This window comes from Odocoileus virginianus, unplaced genomic scaffold (assembly GCF_023699985.2).
Source record: "Odocoileus virginianus isolate 20LAN1187 ecotype Illinois unplaced genomic scaffold, Ovbor_1.2 Unplaced_Contig_3, whole genome shotgun sequence".
NCBI lineage: Eukaryota > Metazoa > Chordata > Mammalia > Artiodactyla > Cervidae > Odocoileus > Odocoileus virginianus.
In genome coordinates this window covers 314361-332295 of record NW_027224320.1, presented here as the reverse complement: position 1 = coordinate 332295, position 17935 = coordinate 314361, and the positions used below count along the sequence as shown (strand labels likewise).

Here is a 17935-nt window from a genome sequence, read left to right as displayed (position 1 = left end):
ATGACAGGAGAAGGTGATGCCAGCACGCACAGGGCCCTGTGAGTCAGGCCTGAAAACCGCTGGAGGCAGTGGGAAGCACCTAAGAATGAGATGGAAGCAGGCTGCATCCTGAGCATCAACCCTGGGATGATCACTGACCCAGCCGCTGGAGGGGCCGCCTCTGGGAGAGAGGCCACTGGACCCGCAAGGGAGGAATCTCCATTGCAACTGTATGGGTTCTATCACCACTGCCTGATACCTGCTCAAAAGTAAAGTTTACCTTTTCAGAACACATGACCCTGCTAGCACCAGCCAGGACAGATTTGTGGGAGGCAAGCCTGTTGGGAGAAAGAACAATTTATCAGAGACGCAGGGGAAGGATGGGTGGGCCTGACTGAGATCAAGCGTTCCTGAGGGGAAAGAAGAAAGGGTAAAATAGAAGCAGGGGAAGGGAAGACACAAGAGTTGTCACTGGACGTAGAGCAAAAGCGCACCCAGCCTCCTGGGTGAGGGCCAGCTGGATGGACCTTCACATGTGAGGACCATGACGCGTTCCAGACAGGCAGCAGGGACACGTGAGCCCAGGGGACACGGTGAATGACGGGTGCCGGGCGAACCGCAGGGAGACCCGGCCAGCAGCGTCGGACAGCTCCGGGCTGGGTTTAGAATCCAGCCACCAACAGCTCACAAGTAAGGACGAAGGAGGTGGCCAGGGCGGGGTGCAGGAGGGAAGGAGGGCTGAAGAGGAAACGCTCTGCAGGGACGGCCGTGGGGTCCTGGAAACCGGGACCGCAGGAGACACACAGTGACCTCCCTCCAGGGTGGAACCCGCAGGGTCGAGAGAGCAAGTGGACTCAAGATGAGCCTATAGGAGCAAAGCAGACAACCCCTTCGTGTTTACATGGATTGACCCCTGACCCAGGAAGACATCAGCGCTGCTCTGCACTCACAGATGGCAGCAGGGAATTTCACCTTCCATGAGGAACACCCCCCAAAGTCACCTGGGCACTCACCCCATGTAAATTCATTACTGGTTATACCACGGTACTACCCAGAGGACATGACAGGACAGCCAGAGGTGCCCTGATCACCAGCTCCGCTGTCCCCACACACGGTGAGTCTGGGAGCCCAAGCCGAGGAACAAGGGCACCATCCCACCTTTAGGACAACCCTTGCCCTCAGCAGCCTGGGCCCCGGGGGAGGGACCGAAAGTGCTCTGCTCCCCTGCAGAATCAGCTCCTTTGTGTCCAGAGACCTAGGCTCCGGGAGATGTGGTGTTCTGGGAGCATCAAGGAGAACCCATCTGGAAAGTGTCCGGCCTGGGACCAGCACCCAAGCCACACTGCCAGACTCCACACCCAGACGCACACGTGTGCTCGCAGCAAAGCTGGGGAGAACTGGGTTATCCGACTCCCGGCTGTTTCCTGTTGTGAGCCATCCACAGCACTCACCAATGGTCAGCGCGGAGCAGGCTGAGAGTGGGGAGGACTCATGACCAAGCCAGTGAGGCAGCTGTGCTGAGTACAGCCCTGCCCCACACGTAAAGAGGAAGACGTGGCCCCCTGGGAGTCAGGGCTCCAGGCCAGGTGCCCTGGCCTCTCCTGTTCTCCACATTGATCCTAACAGGTGCTAAACCAAAGGATGTGATGTAACGTGATACAATCAGGAGTGTTGACGGTCACATTGAGACATTCCAGATGCATGTCACTGGGTAACGGCAAGGTGGAAAAGGAAGTCCGCTGCACACATGCGGAAAGAGTGAAGCCTTGAAAGAGTGAAAAGCAGAAGAGTAAGGCTCTCAGGTCACAGGTCACCAGCCTGGGTGAAAATGATCCTCAAGTTGCCAATCCAACGACACAATTCAACACACACATAGTAATGATCCAGAAGCTAGTAAGGCAGTCTGCACTCCCCAAGCTTACAGAAGAAAAACAGGCTATAAGGATGCAGAGGAAGGGGTGATGAGAATATTAAAAGATAAAATCGCCAATCTGATAAAGAGTAACTATGAAAAACGTACAGCTAACATACTCAGTAGTGTAAGACAAAGTTTTCTCCCTGAATTCAGCACCAAGACATGCGTTCTCATCAATTCTACTCAATTCTGTAGTGGACATTCTAGCCAACACAACAAGGCATGAAAAAGAAAGCAAGGGCATCCAGACAGGAAAGGAAGAAGTAAAACTCTCTTCATTTTGCAGGCACCATGATCATACCTACATAAACCTTAAGGAATACACACAGAACAGAAAACCCTACTAGAGCTAATGAATGAGTTCAGCAAAGGTGCTGGACACAAGATCAATATACAAAAATGAACTGCATTTCCACACGCTAGCAGTGAAGAATTCACAAATGAAATTAAGGAAACAATTCCATTCACAGTAGCCTCATAAAGAATAAAATGCTTGGGAATAATTTTTAAAGAAATGTGAGCCTTATACACTGAAAGTATAAAATACCACTGAGAAAAACTTTAAAAGATCTAAATAAAGAAAAAGAGATTTCATATTCACAGCCTAGAAGACTCCATATTGTTAAAGTGACAATTCTCCCAACATAATCTTATAGATTCAACACAAACCCCATCAAAATCCCAATAGGCTTTTTACAGAAGCTGACAAATTGATCTTAAAATATGTGTGGACATACAAAGGACTTAAAACAGCCAAACAATCGTGGGGAAAAAAAGGAACAAAATTGGAGTCTTATACTTCCCCATTTTGAAACTTCCCACAAAGCTTCAATAATCATGATAGTTTTGTACTGGCAAAAAGATAGACATATAGCATACAAATCAGTGGAATTTAAACAGAATTAAGAGTCAAGATATAAATTCTGAACCACTGTGTTTATGGTCAACTGATGTTCACCAAGGTCCCAAGGTAATTCAGATGGGGAAACGGTAGTCTTTTCAACAATGGAGCTGGAAAAATTAAGCATTTCATACAAAAAAAAAAAAAAAAAAAAGACTGACAGAGTTCAACATGCTCAGGTGCTTGAACCAAATCCAACTCAAAACCTGATTTTATAAATTTTATAAATATTTTATAAATAAAGTTTTACTGGATCACAGCCACACCCACTCATTTTACATACTACCTATAGCTGCTTTCACCGTAAAATGGCACAGTTTAGTGATAAAGACTTTCTGCTCAGCAAAAGAGAAAGTATTTACTTTCTGGTCATTTACAGAAAAACTGCCAATACCTGACTTAGAGCCTTACTTCACAACATCCACAAAATTTAACTAAAAATGGATAAATGTAAAAGCCAAAACTATAAACCTCTTAGAAGAAAACACCAACAAAAATTTCCACAACCCTGGGTTAGGCAAAGATTTCTGGGATATGACAGCAAAGTCCAACCACTGAAAGAAAAACATTAATAAACTAAACTGCATCAAAACTACGAATATTTGCACTTCAAATACATCATTAAGAAAATCAAAAGACAAAGCACAGATTGGGAGAAAATATCTGCAAATCATAACATCATAAAGGGCTTGTAATCAAGAAATAAAGAAATCTTACAAGTCAATAATAAAGATAAATAACCCCATTAAAAGCTATTAAAAGTGGGTAAAAGATCTGAACACACATTTCACCCCAAAAATATGTGGGTGGAAAATAAGCACATGAAAAAACATCCAACATGATTAGTTATTAGGAAAATGCAAATTCAAACAAGATACCATTTCATACTCAACTAGAATTGCTGTAAACAAAAAGAAAGTAACAAGGGTTGGTGAGGATATGGAGAAACTGGAATCCTCATACACTGCTGGGGGAAATGTAAAATAGTAGAGTCACTTTAGAAAATAGTTTGACAGTTTCTTAAAACGTTAAACCTAATAATTCACCAAATGTAAAAAGAGTGACCTAGCAATTCAACTCTTGGGTTATTTATCCAAGAGAAATGAAAACATTATGTTCACAAAAAAAATATACACAAATGTTCACAGCAATATTATTCATAACAGCCAAGAACTAGAAACAACTCAAATGTCCATCATTGTTTAATTGAATAAATAAACCCAGAAAGTCCATATGAGATGTCATTTGGCAATAAAAAGGAATTACTAAGACACACCACAATGCCGAGGAACCAACACCAAGACCACTGTTCTCAGTGAAGGGAACTAGACACGAAATATTGGTGATGTATTTATATGAAATATCCTGAAAAGGCAAAAAACAAAACAAAACCAGAGGCAGAAGCCTTGGTGGTTACATGGTGCGGGTAGCAAGAATGGGGAGTGACTGCAAATAGGTACTAGGGGCCTTTTTAGGTTTTGTAATGTTCTAAAATTCCATTGTGACAGTTGGTCAACTCTGTAAATTTGCTTTAAAAAAAAAAAAAAACACTGAAATGGTGAATTTGATATGTAAAATAAATTGCAGCAAAGCCATTAAAAAAAAATCATCAGATAAAATCTTTCCAAAGCTCCACCTGTTTAGAGAGCCACCATGCTGCATCCAGGGTAAAGTGTAAACAGCCCTGCATCACCTGCCTAGCCTCATCTCCTGGCCACCTCTCCACCATCCCAACAGTGTGGCTGCCAGCACACAGGCTACGGAGCTGGAAAGTCTGAGCTTCCAGCTCTACCACAACTTTGCTGTAACCAGGGGTTCCTTCCCCTCCTTGAACCTGTTCCTAAACCTCTGAAACAGGGGTGAGATCTCACAAGGTCAGCCTGGGGACCAGATGACACAGCACCCTGAAAGCACTCAAGAGTTTGAGTTGACAGAGTCTGAGTCAACAGACAGTCCTCCCCGCACCGGCCCAGGCCCATCATTACGGTCACCGCCTCTGAGGAGCGCTGTGTGACCAGCCCACCAGGAAGCCCCATCGCTCTTATCCTTTTTGTTTCCTTCATGGCCCTTGCAGGAGGTTTTTCTTCTTCTTTTTTTTTTTTCTTAGTCAGTTCCTCATCCTGGGCTGAGGTCTCCTTGGGGACAGACCTTGTACTTTGTCCCGTTGTCTCTGCCAGGCCAGGCCCAGCTCACAGTGAGCATTTGCTGAGGTGGTGGGGTAAGTGTGGTACCCAAGCCTGCGTAGAGGGCACATGGCCTCTGGTGTGAGCACATGGGAGCCGGCCCTCATGTCCCACTGCCTCCTCCAGTCTTCCCCTCAGCAGTGCTCCAGACCTACCTCCTGGAGCAATGAATGATGGTGAAGATGGTGTCGCTCTGAGGGTGAAAGGAGCCTGCAGACACTGCTAGAGCAGCAGCCTTGGGGAGTGACTTGGGCAGGGGATGGGGGGTCAACTGGTTCAAAGAGTCTACATGCTGACAAGAAAACACAGAAGAACTATACAAAAAAGATCTTCATGGCCCAGATAACCACAGTCATGTGATCACTTACCTAGAGCCAGACCTCCTGGAGCGAAGCCCAGGTAAAGACATCCAGACATCCTGGGTGAAGTCAAGTGGGCCTTAGAAAGCATCACTACAAACAAAGCTAGTGGAGGTGATAGAAATCCAGCCTGAGCTATTTCAAATCCTAAAAGATGATGGTATGAAAGTGCTGCATTCAATATGCCAGCAAATTTGGAAAACTCAGCAGTGGCCACAGGACTTGAAAAGGTCAGTTTTTATTCCAATCCCACAGAAAGGCAATGCCAAAGAATGCTCAAACTACCACACAACTGTACTCATCTCATACACTGCGAAAGTAATGCTCAAAATTCACCAAGCCAGACTTCAAAAGTACGTGAACTGAGAACTTCCAGATATTCAAGCTGGATTTAGAAAAGGCAGAGGAACCAGAGATCAAATTGCCAACATCTGCTGGATCATCGAAAAAGCAAGAGAGTTTCAGAAAAACATCTACTTTTGCTTTATTGACTACGCCAAAGCCTTTGACTGTGTGGATCACAACAAACTGTGAAACATTCTTAAAGAAATGAGAATACCAGACCACCTTACCTGCTGCCTGAGAAATATGCAGGTCAAGAAGCAACAGTTAGAACCAGACATGGAACAGACTGGTTCCAAACTGGGAAAGGAGTACGTCAAGGCTGTATATTGTCACCCTGCTTATTTAACTTCTATGCAGAGTACATCATGCAAAATGCCAGGCTGGAAGAAGCACAAGCTGGAATCAAGATTGAAATGTCAATAATCTCAGATATGCAGATGACACCACCCTTATGGCAGAAAGCAAAGAGGAACTAAAAAGCCTCTTGATGAAAGTGAAAGAAGAGAGTGAAAAAGCTGGTTTAAAACTCAACATTCAAAAAACTAAGATCATGGTATCCGGTCCCATCACTTCACGGCAAATAGATGGGGAACAACATAAACAGTGACAGACTTTATTTTGGGGGCTCCAAAATCACTGCAGATGGTGACTGCAGCCATGAAATTAAGCTGCTTGTTCCTTGAAGTAAAGCTATGACCAATCTAGACAGCATATTAAAAAGCAAAGACATTACTTTGCTGACAAAGGTCCCGTCTAGTTAAAGCTATGATTTTTCCAGGAGTTATGTATGAATATGAGAGTTGGACCATAAAGAAAGTTGAGTGTGGAAGAGCTGATGCTTTTGAACTGTGGTATTGGAAAAAGACTCTTGAGAGTCCCTTGGACTGCAAGGAGATCCAACCAGTCCATCCTAAAGGAAATCAGTTCTGAATATTCACTGGAAGGACTGATGCTGAAGCTGAAACTCCAATACTTTGGCCACCTGATGTGAAGAACTGACTCATTTGAAAAGACCCTGATGCTGGAAAAGATTGAAGGCAGGAGAAGAAGATGACAAAGGATGAAACGGGTGGTTGGCATCACCAACTCGACGTACATGAGTTTGAGCAAGCTCCGGGAGTTGGTGATGGACAGGGAAGCCTGAGGTGCTGCAGTCCACGGGGTCGCAAAGAACCGGACATGACTGAGGGACTGAACCAGACTGAACTGAACATGCTGACAGGCAACCACCTTTAACTGAGTCACCTAAGATCACTATGCGAGGGGCACCAGGAACAGTCACATACAGGACATTCTGGCCATGTGCATACCTCCTCTTACTGGAGGATGACATTAAACATACTAACTGAAATGACATCTTTATCTATTTCACACATGCTTGCTCAGAAAAAAAACAATGGAGAATATAATTGCAGCATTTTGCATTAATTTTTTTTTACCGTCCTTGGGATTAGGGCTTGAACTCAATATGTAAATGTATGCCAGTAAATGTGCAGTCCATGGGGTCACCAAGAATTGGACATGACTGAGCAACTAAAGTGTGCAAACTAGCAAGGCCTTGGCACATGATTGTAAGGGAACTAGAGGGCTTTCCAGGACCAGGCCTGGGGGATTAAGTACAAGAGGTCTTTAGGAATGTTTAACTTTCTCTGAAGGAGCAGGAAGATGTTCTCTCACATTCACTTTCTAGTACATTAATTTCTCATTTGATTTATCCAGTAGCCTATTCCAGTGATTTTTACTCACCTGCTTAGAGACAAGGTGGACTCCTCAATCTCAAGTCACTTTGCTGGCATGAGAACCTTATGCCAACCACTGCACTGCCATCACCTCCTTTCTCTGGTCTCCCTCTCTCAAACTAGGCTCTCAAGTGGATAGAAGGATGGATGGATGGACATATGGAAGGGAACAGAGGAAAGAATGGAGGGAGGAAGAGAAGAAAGAAGAAGGGGCTCTCACAGCTTGGGGCTATCACCCACCTGTATGCCTTTGCACAAGTCATTCTCTGATGAGTGTGCCCAAAGCTCCCTCTAGTTTTAACAGTTTCTGGTAGAAATAAGCAGGGCACCAGCACCATGCCTAGACATGGTGCCTTCCATATCACTGGGGATGTACGTGCGTTGGAGCTTGGAGTTGTGAGAAAAGGCTGTTGCTTGTCCTGGAAAGATCTGGGTTAAAGTCCCAGAAGTAACACCTTGAACAAGTTCCCTAACCTCTCTAAGCCTGATTCTCCAGTTTTAAGGAGAATTTCTACTTTGCAGAACTGCTAAAAGAACTAGAATTAAAATGTATCCATCTGCCATAAAACCCAAAAGAGATGATGCTCCTCTATCAACTTAAAGGAGTTCCCTCAGATGCCTCTGACTGACCAAACTTTCCAACACTCCCCAAACCAGGTAACAACAGTGGGCAAGTGCCCAGACAGAGCCTGGAGCATCTTTCTAAATCCTGACTCAGGTGCTGCTTCTAACCCTCAAACGGGAGCTGAGCCATCTTCTCCCCATTTCTTTGCCTCAAGTCAGGTCAAGACTGGATAACACCCAGTAAGCACCAAATATGCTAAGTAGGTTAGGCAGAGAATAGAAGACCCCACAAACACTGTACATTTTCTAAACACATGCACACATGTCATCTTATCCTAGGCAGCATCCAGGATTATCACAGCGTCTCCATTTTTTCTTTTTAAGATGTAGTGACTGAGACTCAAAAGATAAAGCTGTTCACTCCAGGTCACACAGGTAATGAGCATCGCTGGAGAATTCAGAGCCCCTGACTTCCTTTTCTGAGCCACCTCCCTAATTAGTGAATTCACCAAGGCCCGGCTGGGTGCCTTCCACGGACACTTGGTGCCTGCCTCACTGGGTTCTCCATTTAATCACTCAGCACCGGCTTAAAAAGCACCCACGACATGCGAGGCACAGGTGCGGGAGGAAGGGGGCTCCTGGAGTCAGCCTCGCTCAGTGCCAATTGGCTAGCTTGACGTGAGAGGTACTTCAAGCCTCAGTGCCTCAGCTGTCCTCCATCCACAAAATGGGCCAACAGAAGCCGACTTCTCAGAGGGCTGTGGAGAATTAACTGACAGGATACCCGCAAAGGCTGTCCCACAGCCCACGCCCGGGCTGAGGACTCAAACGTGAGCCTGGGGAGGCTGTAGTCAGACAAGAGCTTTGGCCTCAAGGCGGAGACACTGCGGCAGGAGCACAATTAAGAACTAAAGCCTGCACATAAGTTTTAAATGGTGGTGAGCGACAGCCACGACAAAAACCCATGTGTGGCCGCGGGGGTGGGCAGGCGCTTCAGACCTTGTCACAGAGGGATGCTGAGGTGAGACCTCAACCACAAGAACTAAGGAGCAGATCTGAGGGAAACTGGAGGCGCGAACACAGCCCCGTGCGGGGGCCGCGAGCGGAGCAGGTCGCCCCTCCACGGACGAGGAGGCCTCGAGGCCAGCGAACGGGTGGCAGGGGTTGGGAAGGACTGGCACCGGGGGGGGCGTTGGGAGGGGCTGGCACGTGAGGTGGTCGGTCAGGTCATCAGCGCAGCTCCGGAACTCAAGGGGTGCAGCTCGTCGCCCTCTTACAGGCCTTGTCGTCCGAAGGCGGCGAGGACGCGGATCCGGGGCCACGGTCCAGACAACGAAGCCCCGCCCCCCATCTCCGCCCATCCCGTCACCCGGAGGAGACTAGGCCTGAAGCGCCCTCCCCCTCGCGGTCCTCTCGCGGCCGAGCGACGGCACGCCTCCAAACGCCCTCCCGCCGGCCGGCCGCTCACCCGGATGCCCTGCAGCACCCGGACCCGCTCCTCCTCGTCCATCCCGAAAGACGCCCTGCGGCCCTCGCGGCTCTCGGCGATGCCCATGGCGGGAGGCGGCTCAGGAGCGCCGGCGCTGACGGGACCGGCGCCACCTGCCAACAAAGCCGCGTCCTATTGGCGGCCGCTCGGAGTCCAGCCAATCCCGGCGCGGGCCGCCGGGCATTGTGGGGGCTGTAGTCTCGCAGCGCCTCCCGCCGGACCGGGAGCACGAGGCGCGGCGTCAGAGTTCAGAAAGCGCGCGGCGGGATGGGTGAACGAGGCGGCCGGGCCAAGGGGGCCAGGACGCCAAGGAGGCCGCACCGGGCGGGCGGAGCCGCCGCAGGTTCGCGGTGAAAAGGCAGAGAACGGGCCTGTGACTGAGCGTCCTCGGCGCTGAGGAAGACGACGACGTCGAGATGCGGGAGAGAAGCTGGACCCGGCGGACGCTCTTCTCAGGGGAGGAAGCGGTGGAGGAGGAAATTCGTGCGAGGCCCCTGAAGCAGGAGAAGGAGGCCGAGGGCCCAGCTCGGAGAGCGTGAGGGAGCAGAGCAGAGCTGAGGAGGGCGGCCAGGGCCTTGCCAGCAGGAGGACGAGAAACGGTCTTCACATTCAGGAGACACGCGACGTGCCGGAGCGTCGTGTTCACGCCTGTCTAACTGGGTCACACGTGTAATGGACGCGGTGACAAGCGAAGTGCTGACATCGATTTGCCAAAGTGCGCCCCAAGCGGAGTTTGGAATCTGGAACTGGGGCACCCCCTGCGGTGTTCCAAGGAGGAAGAAACGGGGGGGGGGGGGGGGGGGGAACCAAGGAGGATCTCGGAACGCAGGAACAGAAAGAGAAATAGCCCCCTTTTAGTCCCCCTTCCCCTACGTGGTAGCCAGTAAGGAATTTCAGGCCCTCCTGAGCGGCATGCCCTGCGTCCCCTTCTACCCCGGCAAGGGGAAGGCATTCGCCTTGCTCCTCCTTCACCCAGAAGACGCGCCGCATCCAATCAGCAAGTGACCGGCAAGACCCCTGTCCCGCTCCTTGCACCCTGGGTATAAAAAGGGACCAAGGACCCCCTGTTCAACTGTTGGCTCGCCCTTGAGCCAACCCACTGTTTTAACAGTGTTTCCCACTCTAATAAACTTTATTTCTCTGTCACTCTGTCTTGTGTCTGGAAATTCTTTTCCAGCCTGCAATCGGACCACGACACTTCCCATCCTGACTGCTCTACGAAATAGTAAGGGTCATTCGGAGCCTCTTGGAACCTGGAAGGGCAGGGGTGAGGAGGAGAAGGTGGAAGAGAGAGTGAGCTGCTGAGTTGAGAGCAGCTGGTGGCCGGCAGCGGGGAGCCTAAGAGGATTTTTATTCTCCACAATGACAGGGACGTCCGCCAGTTTCCTTCAGATTACTTTGATTAGCAAATCTCCCTGCATCCCTTCCATCCTCCATCTCTCTCCTATAAACAGAGCCTGAGTAGCGGATTCTGGTGCAAGTTGTTTATTGGGGGAATACCTCAGGAGAAAGCCAAAATGCCATCAAATTTGTGAAGCTCTCTGCAACCCCACAAGGGAGGACATCTTTGCAGTAGCCGTGGAGATGGTTGACAAGGCCCATCTCCGAAGCACAGCCTGGTCAACATGCAGAGCACCACCTGCCCTGAGTGTGAGGGAGACAGCAGCGGCCTCCCCACTGCCCTGCCCTGGCAGACACTGGTGGTTGGGGGAACCTCCTCTCTCCAGCCTCCTCTTTCCTCGGAGAAACAGGCATCAGCATGACACTCGGTAGAAGTTCGGGTGGGGACTCTCTCCTTTCCTCTCTGAGGTTGGCCTGCCTGCTCAGAGCACGTGCTTCCCATGGGGAGGACTCAGGGCTGAGAGTCTGGTCCTGTGAAGGATGGAGGTGCTTTCCATCTGCCTGCCTGGGCAGGTTGGACGTCTCTCCTTGTGTGGGTGTGGAGGTGCCGGGCCTGGGCTAGTAGCATCACACCCGCCGTGCCCACCTCCTTCGGCCCAGAGGGAGGGAGTGGCCACAGAAGGCCACTGTCCCTCTGAATAACAGAAGAATCTCCCAACAGCCAGTCTTTCCTGGAGTGGCACTGGTCACCCCAGCCAGAGCCAGGCCCCGACAGAGGGGCAGGGTGGCCTGGGTGGCTTTGACCAGCCAATCACTCCCCGGGTCTGACAGAACCAGCCGCCAACATCAGGAGGCCTCTCCACCGATGCAGGTCCCCTGCAGGCTCTCCCGACATCCAACAAGTGTCGCTGGGGAGCAAGCCTCCAGGCGGGACCTGCCTCCCCCACGCCAGGTTCCTTTTCCCTGCAGCTTCGGCCTCAGGAAAGGATGCTTGGGGGAAGAACCGGCCAGAGAGGCACCCGGGAGCCGAGAGAGAGCCTATGCCCCAGCGCGGCCCCAGGACGGGCAGCCCCTGTCACGGTTCTGCCGCGGGGACTAGGGGACCGCGAGCTCAGTGGGAAGAGAGGGGCTTGGTTCAGCGAAGGCGCGTGTGCCACGGGCTGCGGCGGGGTCGGCGGAGCGGAAGCGGTCTGCTGATGGCTGCCTCGTCGCGAAGCGGTTCCTCCTTAGATGCCCCCGCGCACACGGCGCGCGCGCGGGTACACGCTGCAGGTACCAACGTGCACGCGCAGTTGCACATGTGCGCGTGCCCCAACCGCCCCAGCTGTAACCTGGGCTGGGCTTCCCGTCTCTCCAACACAGACTCCGGCCCCGCTCCGTGTAGAGGCTCCACCTCGGGGCGGGCACAGCCAGGCCCAAGCTCGCGGAGCAGCCCGGGCACCGCCACAGCCTCGGGCACCGCCCACCCAGACCTGCCTCGGCGGTTCCCCCTGGAATGTCGCGCCCCCATCCCCCGCCTCTCACCTCACACTGCTGCGTTTTCTTCCCTCCTGATAAGATCACTTTCTGGATCGTTGTTGCCTGTTATTTGTTTATGGTTGATCTCCAGGCAATACCGCCCACACAGCTCCCAAGAAAGACTCTTCAAAGCCTAGGGACTGTGTCGGCTTCATCCGCTTCATTCATTCCGGAGTTCCTAGCACCTGGCACAGGCCCTGGGACAGACCGCGTGCTCAGGCTGGCCTAGTCACTGACTGACTAGGCTCCCCTGCTGGTGAGCCAGCCGCTCCAGGTTCAGAGAGTCAAGAATCTGAGTAATTGAGAGGAGGGACTTTCACTTCAGTGCCAGCTGTTCTGCCCAAGTGGTGGCTTCAGCAAGTTCCTTCGCAGCCCTCTGCCTCAGTGTCCCCATCTGTAAAACGGGCATAAGCACAGTACCTACCTGTAGTGGTGATGTGGGATTGGCTGAGTTGATACAGGACAACACAGGCGCCCAGAACAACACCTGACAAAGAGGAAACATTCAATTATCACTAGTTATTGTTACACTATCCAGCATCCAAAGAAACCTCCCGAGGTGGGGCTCGGATAGGAGCTATGAGATTGCAGAGACGGGATTTGAACCCTGGACCAAACATCTCAGAGGATGAAGCCCTTTCTAAGGCTCCACCAGCTTCAGTGCCTTCCTTGTGTGGTCTGCCTGGCCCTTGGGTGTGAGGCTTGGGAACTGGGATGAAGGCCCAGCAAAGGGTGAGGGAGAGGGGAGGAGGTGTTGCGGCCCCAACTCCCAGACCTGATGGGAGACCATCCCGGCACTGGCTCCCCAACTTCCACCGTCTTCAGCCGCACTCCCTCCCCATCACAGGACTCCTAATGGGTTCTATGAATTCATTAAAACGTATGCACAAACTAAGGAAACAACATTGCACCATAATAAGAGCTACAAGTTGACACGATTCCTCCTAGAGCTAGTGGTCATTCTGGCTGCCAGCTTGGCGCAGTGGTTTCCCAGCCTTTTGCACCTATTAGGGGAAGTAGGTGCACTCCCACTGGGAGTGCCGGCTGGGGTCTGAGTAGCCGAAGGGGCCTCCGTCAGAGCTGCCTGGGCCTCCTCTGCATTCGAGGTCCCACGCGGAGCTGGGGCCACGCCAGAAAGCGACTGGGGACCGCTCCCTTTCCTCCCATCATCTCTAGCACCCCCTCAGCCAAATTAAACAAAAACACCTTCCAAGTGGAAGCCTTGTGTTTGCTGCAAGATAGGCTTCCTAGGTTCTCACCAGTGTCAGAGAGAAGAAAATTTTCTATTAATTTTAGTTGCAATTAATTCCCTGACTATTACTATATCTAAAGTTAAGCATCTTTTTATTTACATGCTGGTCATTGATGTTCTTTTGGGCTTCCCAGGTGGTGATAGTAGTAAAGAACTTGCCTGCCAAGGCAAGAGACCTAAGAGACACAGGTTTGATCTCTGGGTTGGGAACATCCCCTGGGGGAGGGCACTGCAACCCACTCCAGTATTCTTGGCTGGAATCCCATGAACAGAGGAGCCTGGCGGGCTATAGTCCATGGGGTTGCAAAGAGTCAGACACGCCTGAAGTGACGTAGCACACGTTATGCCGGATAGACCGTTTTCATATATATCGCCACCAATTATATAGATTTTTATATAGTTCTTATCCTTTATTGAAGATTTCATTGTTTTGCCACTGAATTTAAAAAGCCAGCTTCATGGTAAACTATTTTCCACATGTACAGAGTACATTCTAGATTTGTTTCTCTATTCTTTAGCTATTTTTAGAGCAATGCACCACTGATTTAACTGCTGTAACTTCATCAAGTATTTTGAATGTCTCACAAGGAAACTCCCCTGGTTGTTCTGCCTTTTAAAATTTCTTGACCATCTCTGGAGATTTCCCTTCTGAGAGAAAGAAACCATCATGTTATATATCATTACCAGTCTTCCTGAGATTTCAGCTGGGGTTCTTTTGGATTTATAGATTAATTTATGGGAGACCTGATATAGCTAACTCATCTTGAAGGCCATTCAGTAAACTTTGGTAGCTTTCTTTATTTAGTATTTGGACATTTTTATGAGGTTTCTTTCTAGATATTTTATAGAATTTGTTTCTCTTAAGAATGAGTTCATTTTTCATTTCATTTTCTAATTGGTTTTTGCTAGTATATAATTAAGCTATTGATTTTTCTATGCTGATCTTATATCTGGCTGCACTGCTAAACTCTTACTGGTTTGCCAATTGATTCTCTTGAGATTTTTCTAGGTAGATGATCATATGGTCTGCAGATAATCTCAGTTTTGTTCTTTTTTTCCAGTATTAATGACATTTTTCCCTCGTACTGACTAAAATCTCCAATAAAAAGGTTGAATAGTGCAATGATAGTAACAGTGACTCTATTTCATTACCAAGTGGTGACAATTACTGTAGAGTTTCAATGCCTCTTACCATATTAAGAAAGAACATAATTTGCTATAAATTTTGTCTTTTATCATAAAAGTACATATGTTGAACATTTTCAAAAGTGTTTTTGTTCTCTATGAAAATAATTATGTGGTTTCTCTTGTACTCTAGAAAAGCAGTGATTTAAACTGGTAGATTTTTTTCTAAAGTTGACACCTATTTGCATTCCTGAGATGGCTCTTAATATACTGTTGAAGTGAATTTGCTAAACTGTTTTTTTTGGCCATGCCTCAAGGCATGTGGGATCTTAGTTCCCAGATCAGAGATCAAGCCCACACCCCCAGCATCAGAATCATAGAGTCTTAACCACTGGACCACCAGGGAAGTCCCGAATTTGCTAATTAAAAAAAAATAAAAACCCAATTGAATTTAAACTATGACACTATAAAAAATGTTCTGTTCTGTTCATCATAATTTAAATTAAGAACACATAACACATTTTGTTAGTAAAAAAATAATATTTACATATTTTGATATTTTTAATGAAGAGAGAGAAATAGAGAGGAAAAAAGTTAAAAACAAAAGTGGAAAACACGCTTTCACAGAAACATCTAGACACAAAGAAAGAAACAAAAAATGTGAAACTAGAGAAAAGACAAATTAGAGAACAAGGGCAAGAGACTCACAAAACAAATACATTCAGAAGAGATACAGCGGAAAAGGCAAAAAATAAACAGATGTATACACAACTATAGTGGCAAGGAATCCACCTGCCAGTGCAGGAGATGTAAGAGACTTGGGTTCAATCCCTGGATAGGGAAGATCCCCTGGAGGAGGGCATGGCAACCCACTCCAGTATTCTTGCCTGGAGAATCCCATGGACAGAGGAGCCTGGCAGACTACAGTCCATGGGGTTGCAAAGAGTCAGACACGACTGAGTTAACTTAGCACACACACACACACGCAATTACCAGGGAGAGGAGCGGGAGATGCAGGCAGGGCCGGGAAATCACACCGAGACAGAGAAAGACAGAGTGACGGTTAGGCCGAGAGTGAATGAAGGGACAGAACCCCGTCCTCTGTACAACCCTCGGCTCTCTGTTCTATGTGGCGCATTATTTAGGTGTTCTGCGTTTGTGTTTATGATGGAGATTGACACACAGCTTTGTTTTCCTGAGCTGTTCTCTTTTGTCTCTTCATCTATCGAAGCAACTATTTCATGGATCAGATGCATTGCTCTTGTTTGTATCTCAGTCATTTCTACTTTAGTTTTAATTACATCATTCTGCTTTTTTGGATTTTTTAATGTTTTTTAAGTAGTTTCTTGAAAGTTCATTTCCTTTATTTTCAATCTTTTCTAGTAAATGCATATAAGGCCCACCTATTCCTTTGAGTACTGCTGTTGCAGAAAAAGATTCTGTGATATGGTACGCCTGTGATCATTTAGACATAAATAGTTCACACATTATATATTTTAATTTTTGCTTTAATCAAGAGCTATTAAGATGTTTTGTTAATTTCTAATTCTATTGCATTTCAATCAGCCTAAATAATAGCAGCTTTTTGCAGCTGAATAAGATTTCCCTTATGTCATTGCACAGGTCAGTTTTTCAGAATATTCCATTTGTGGTTAAAAGAATATTTAACCTCTGTCAGTTGAGCAGAAGGGTGATTAGACTAAGCTCATTACTTATTTTATTCAAATCCTCTTCTTACTTACTTTTTTCTATGAGAGTTTAGTCAAAATTCGCACTAAGACATTGAGAATCTGGTTTTTTTTCTATTTGTAGTTCTGCCATGTTCTGGCTGTGTATATTTACAAGTGGTGCTTTAAATGCAGTAAAATGATCATTGGTTTACCCTGTCTTCAACATGACATACCCCTTTCTTTTTATATTAAACACTTTGACCTTGAATCATATTTCATCTGAATTTAAAACTACCTCCTTTTTTGTTTTATTAGCATTTCTTTCCTTCACGTTCATTTTTTTCTGGATTATTTCTTTTAGATATTTATTTCACATAGTTTGTACTTTTATCCAACCAGAGGTTTTTCTTTTAATTAATTAAGGTAACCCATTCACACCTAATGTGATGACTGATATTATTAGAATTGTTTGTTCCTTTTTTTTTTGGCTTGGTTTTGTGTGTATTATACTTTTTGTTTTTTCTCCCCTTTCTTACGTTTTGTTATACCAACTGAATTTTCTTAATCATCTCACCCTTTAAAAGTGCTTACTTAAGGTTACATTTAGAAACCACTATCTGTAGTTAAATCACCCCAACAAGTCAGACAACACAGCTGTCCGCTCCGTCTACCAGTTCTCTGGAATTTGTGTTCCGCGATTATGCTATGTTTTCATTAAAGTGTAACACATACTTTACATGCTCACATCTTAGGTGCACACGTTGGTGGATTTCTCAAGGTGAACACATCGCTGCCAACAGGACGCAGAGCGGCACAGAACACCACCAGGTCTCATCAAGCCTCTGTGACGCCGCCATCATTCCGACCACAGGTAAACAGCAGGGCCCTGCCGTCATCCCCGGCGTCTAAAGTCTCAGCCTACGCGTCTGAGTCCGCGTCTGTGCCCTCACGTCCGGCTCCTTCCGCTCAGCGTCAGCCCCTGCAACTCCTCCGCACAGAAGCACGTGGCGCTGCTGCTGCCCTCCAGCCGTGCAGACGCTCCTTCTGCAGCTGTGTCACGAACGTTTGCGTTTCCCAGGGTGTGGATGTTGCAAACTAGACGCACAGCCCAGCACCCATCGTTTGGAAGAGGTATCCATGCACCGCTTTTGGATGCTCACCCAGCACAGGGCATGACTGCTGAGAGTTTGAGGACACCGTCAGTGTTCCAGGTGGTGTATCACATTGTCATTTAAAATGCTGCTGCTGCTGCTGCGTCGCTCCAGTCGTGTCCAACTCTGTGCGACCCCATAGACAGCAACCCACCAGGCTTCCCCCGTCCCTGGGATTCTCCAGGCAAGAACACTGGAGTGGGTTGCTATTTCCTTCTCCAATGCATGAAAGGGAAAAGTGAAAGTGAAATCATTCAGTCGTGTCCAACTCTTGGAGACCCCATGGACAGCAGCCTACCAGGCTCCTCCATCCATGGGATTTTCCAGGCAAGAGTACTATAGTGGGTTGCCATTGCCTTCTCCGGTCATTTAAAATACCTTACTTTAAACAAGCAACACTCATT

At 48.0% G+C, this 17935-nt stretch overlaps 1 protein-coding gene across 3 annotated transcripts in view; it reads right to left on the bottom strand.

Annotated features, from left to right (window-relative positions):
- Positions 1-17202, bottom strand: part of CHCHD6 (coiled-coil-helix-coiled-coil-helix domain containing 6) — a 105739-nt gene extending 88537 nt beyond the window's left edge. For 2 of the 3 annotated variants that reach the window (XM_020881235.2, XM_020881250.2), the window contains exons 1-3: positions 17126-17202; positions 12758-12820; positions 260-317 (exon numbers count right to left, since the gene is read on the bottom strand). In XM_020881235.2, the coding sequence (XP_020736894.2) occupies positions 260-317; positions 12758-12820; positions 17126-17127 (123 nt within the window). In that variant the 5' untranslated portion in view covers positions 17128-17202. Of the gene's footprint in view, positions 1-259; positions 318-9453; positions 9590-12757; positions 12821-17125 lie in introns of those variants that run through there. The other variant, XM_020881242.2, reaches the window with a different exon arrangement.
- Positions 17203-17935: the final 733 nt, after the last annotated feature.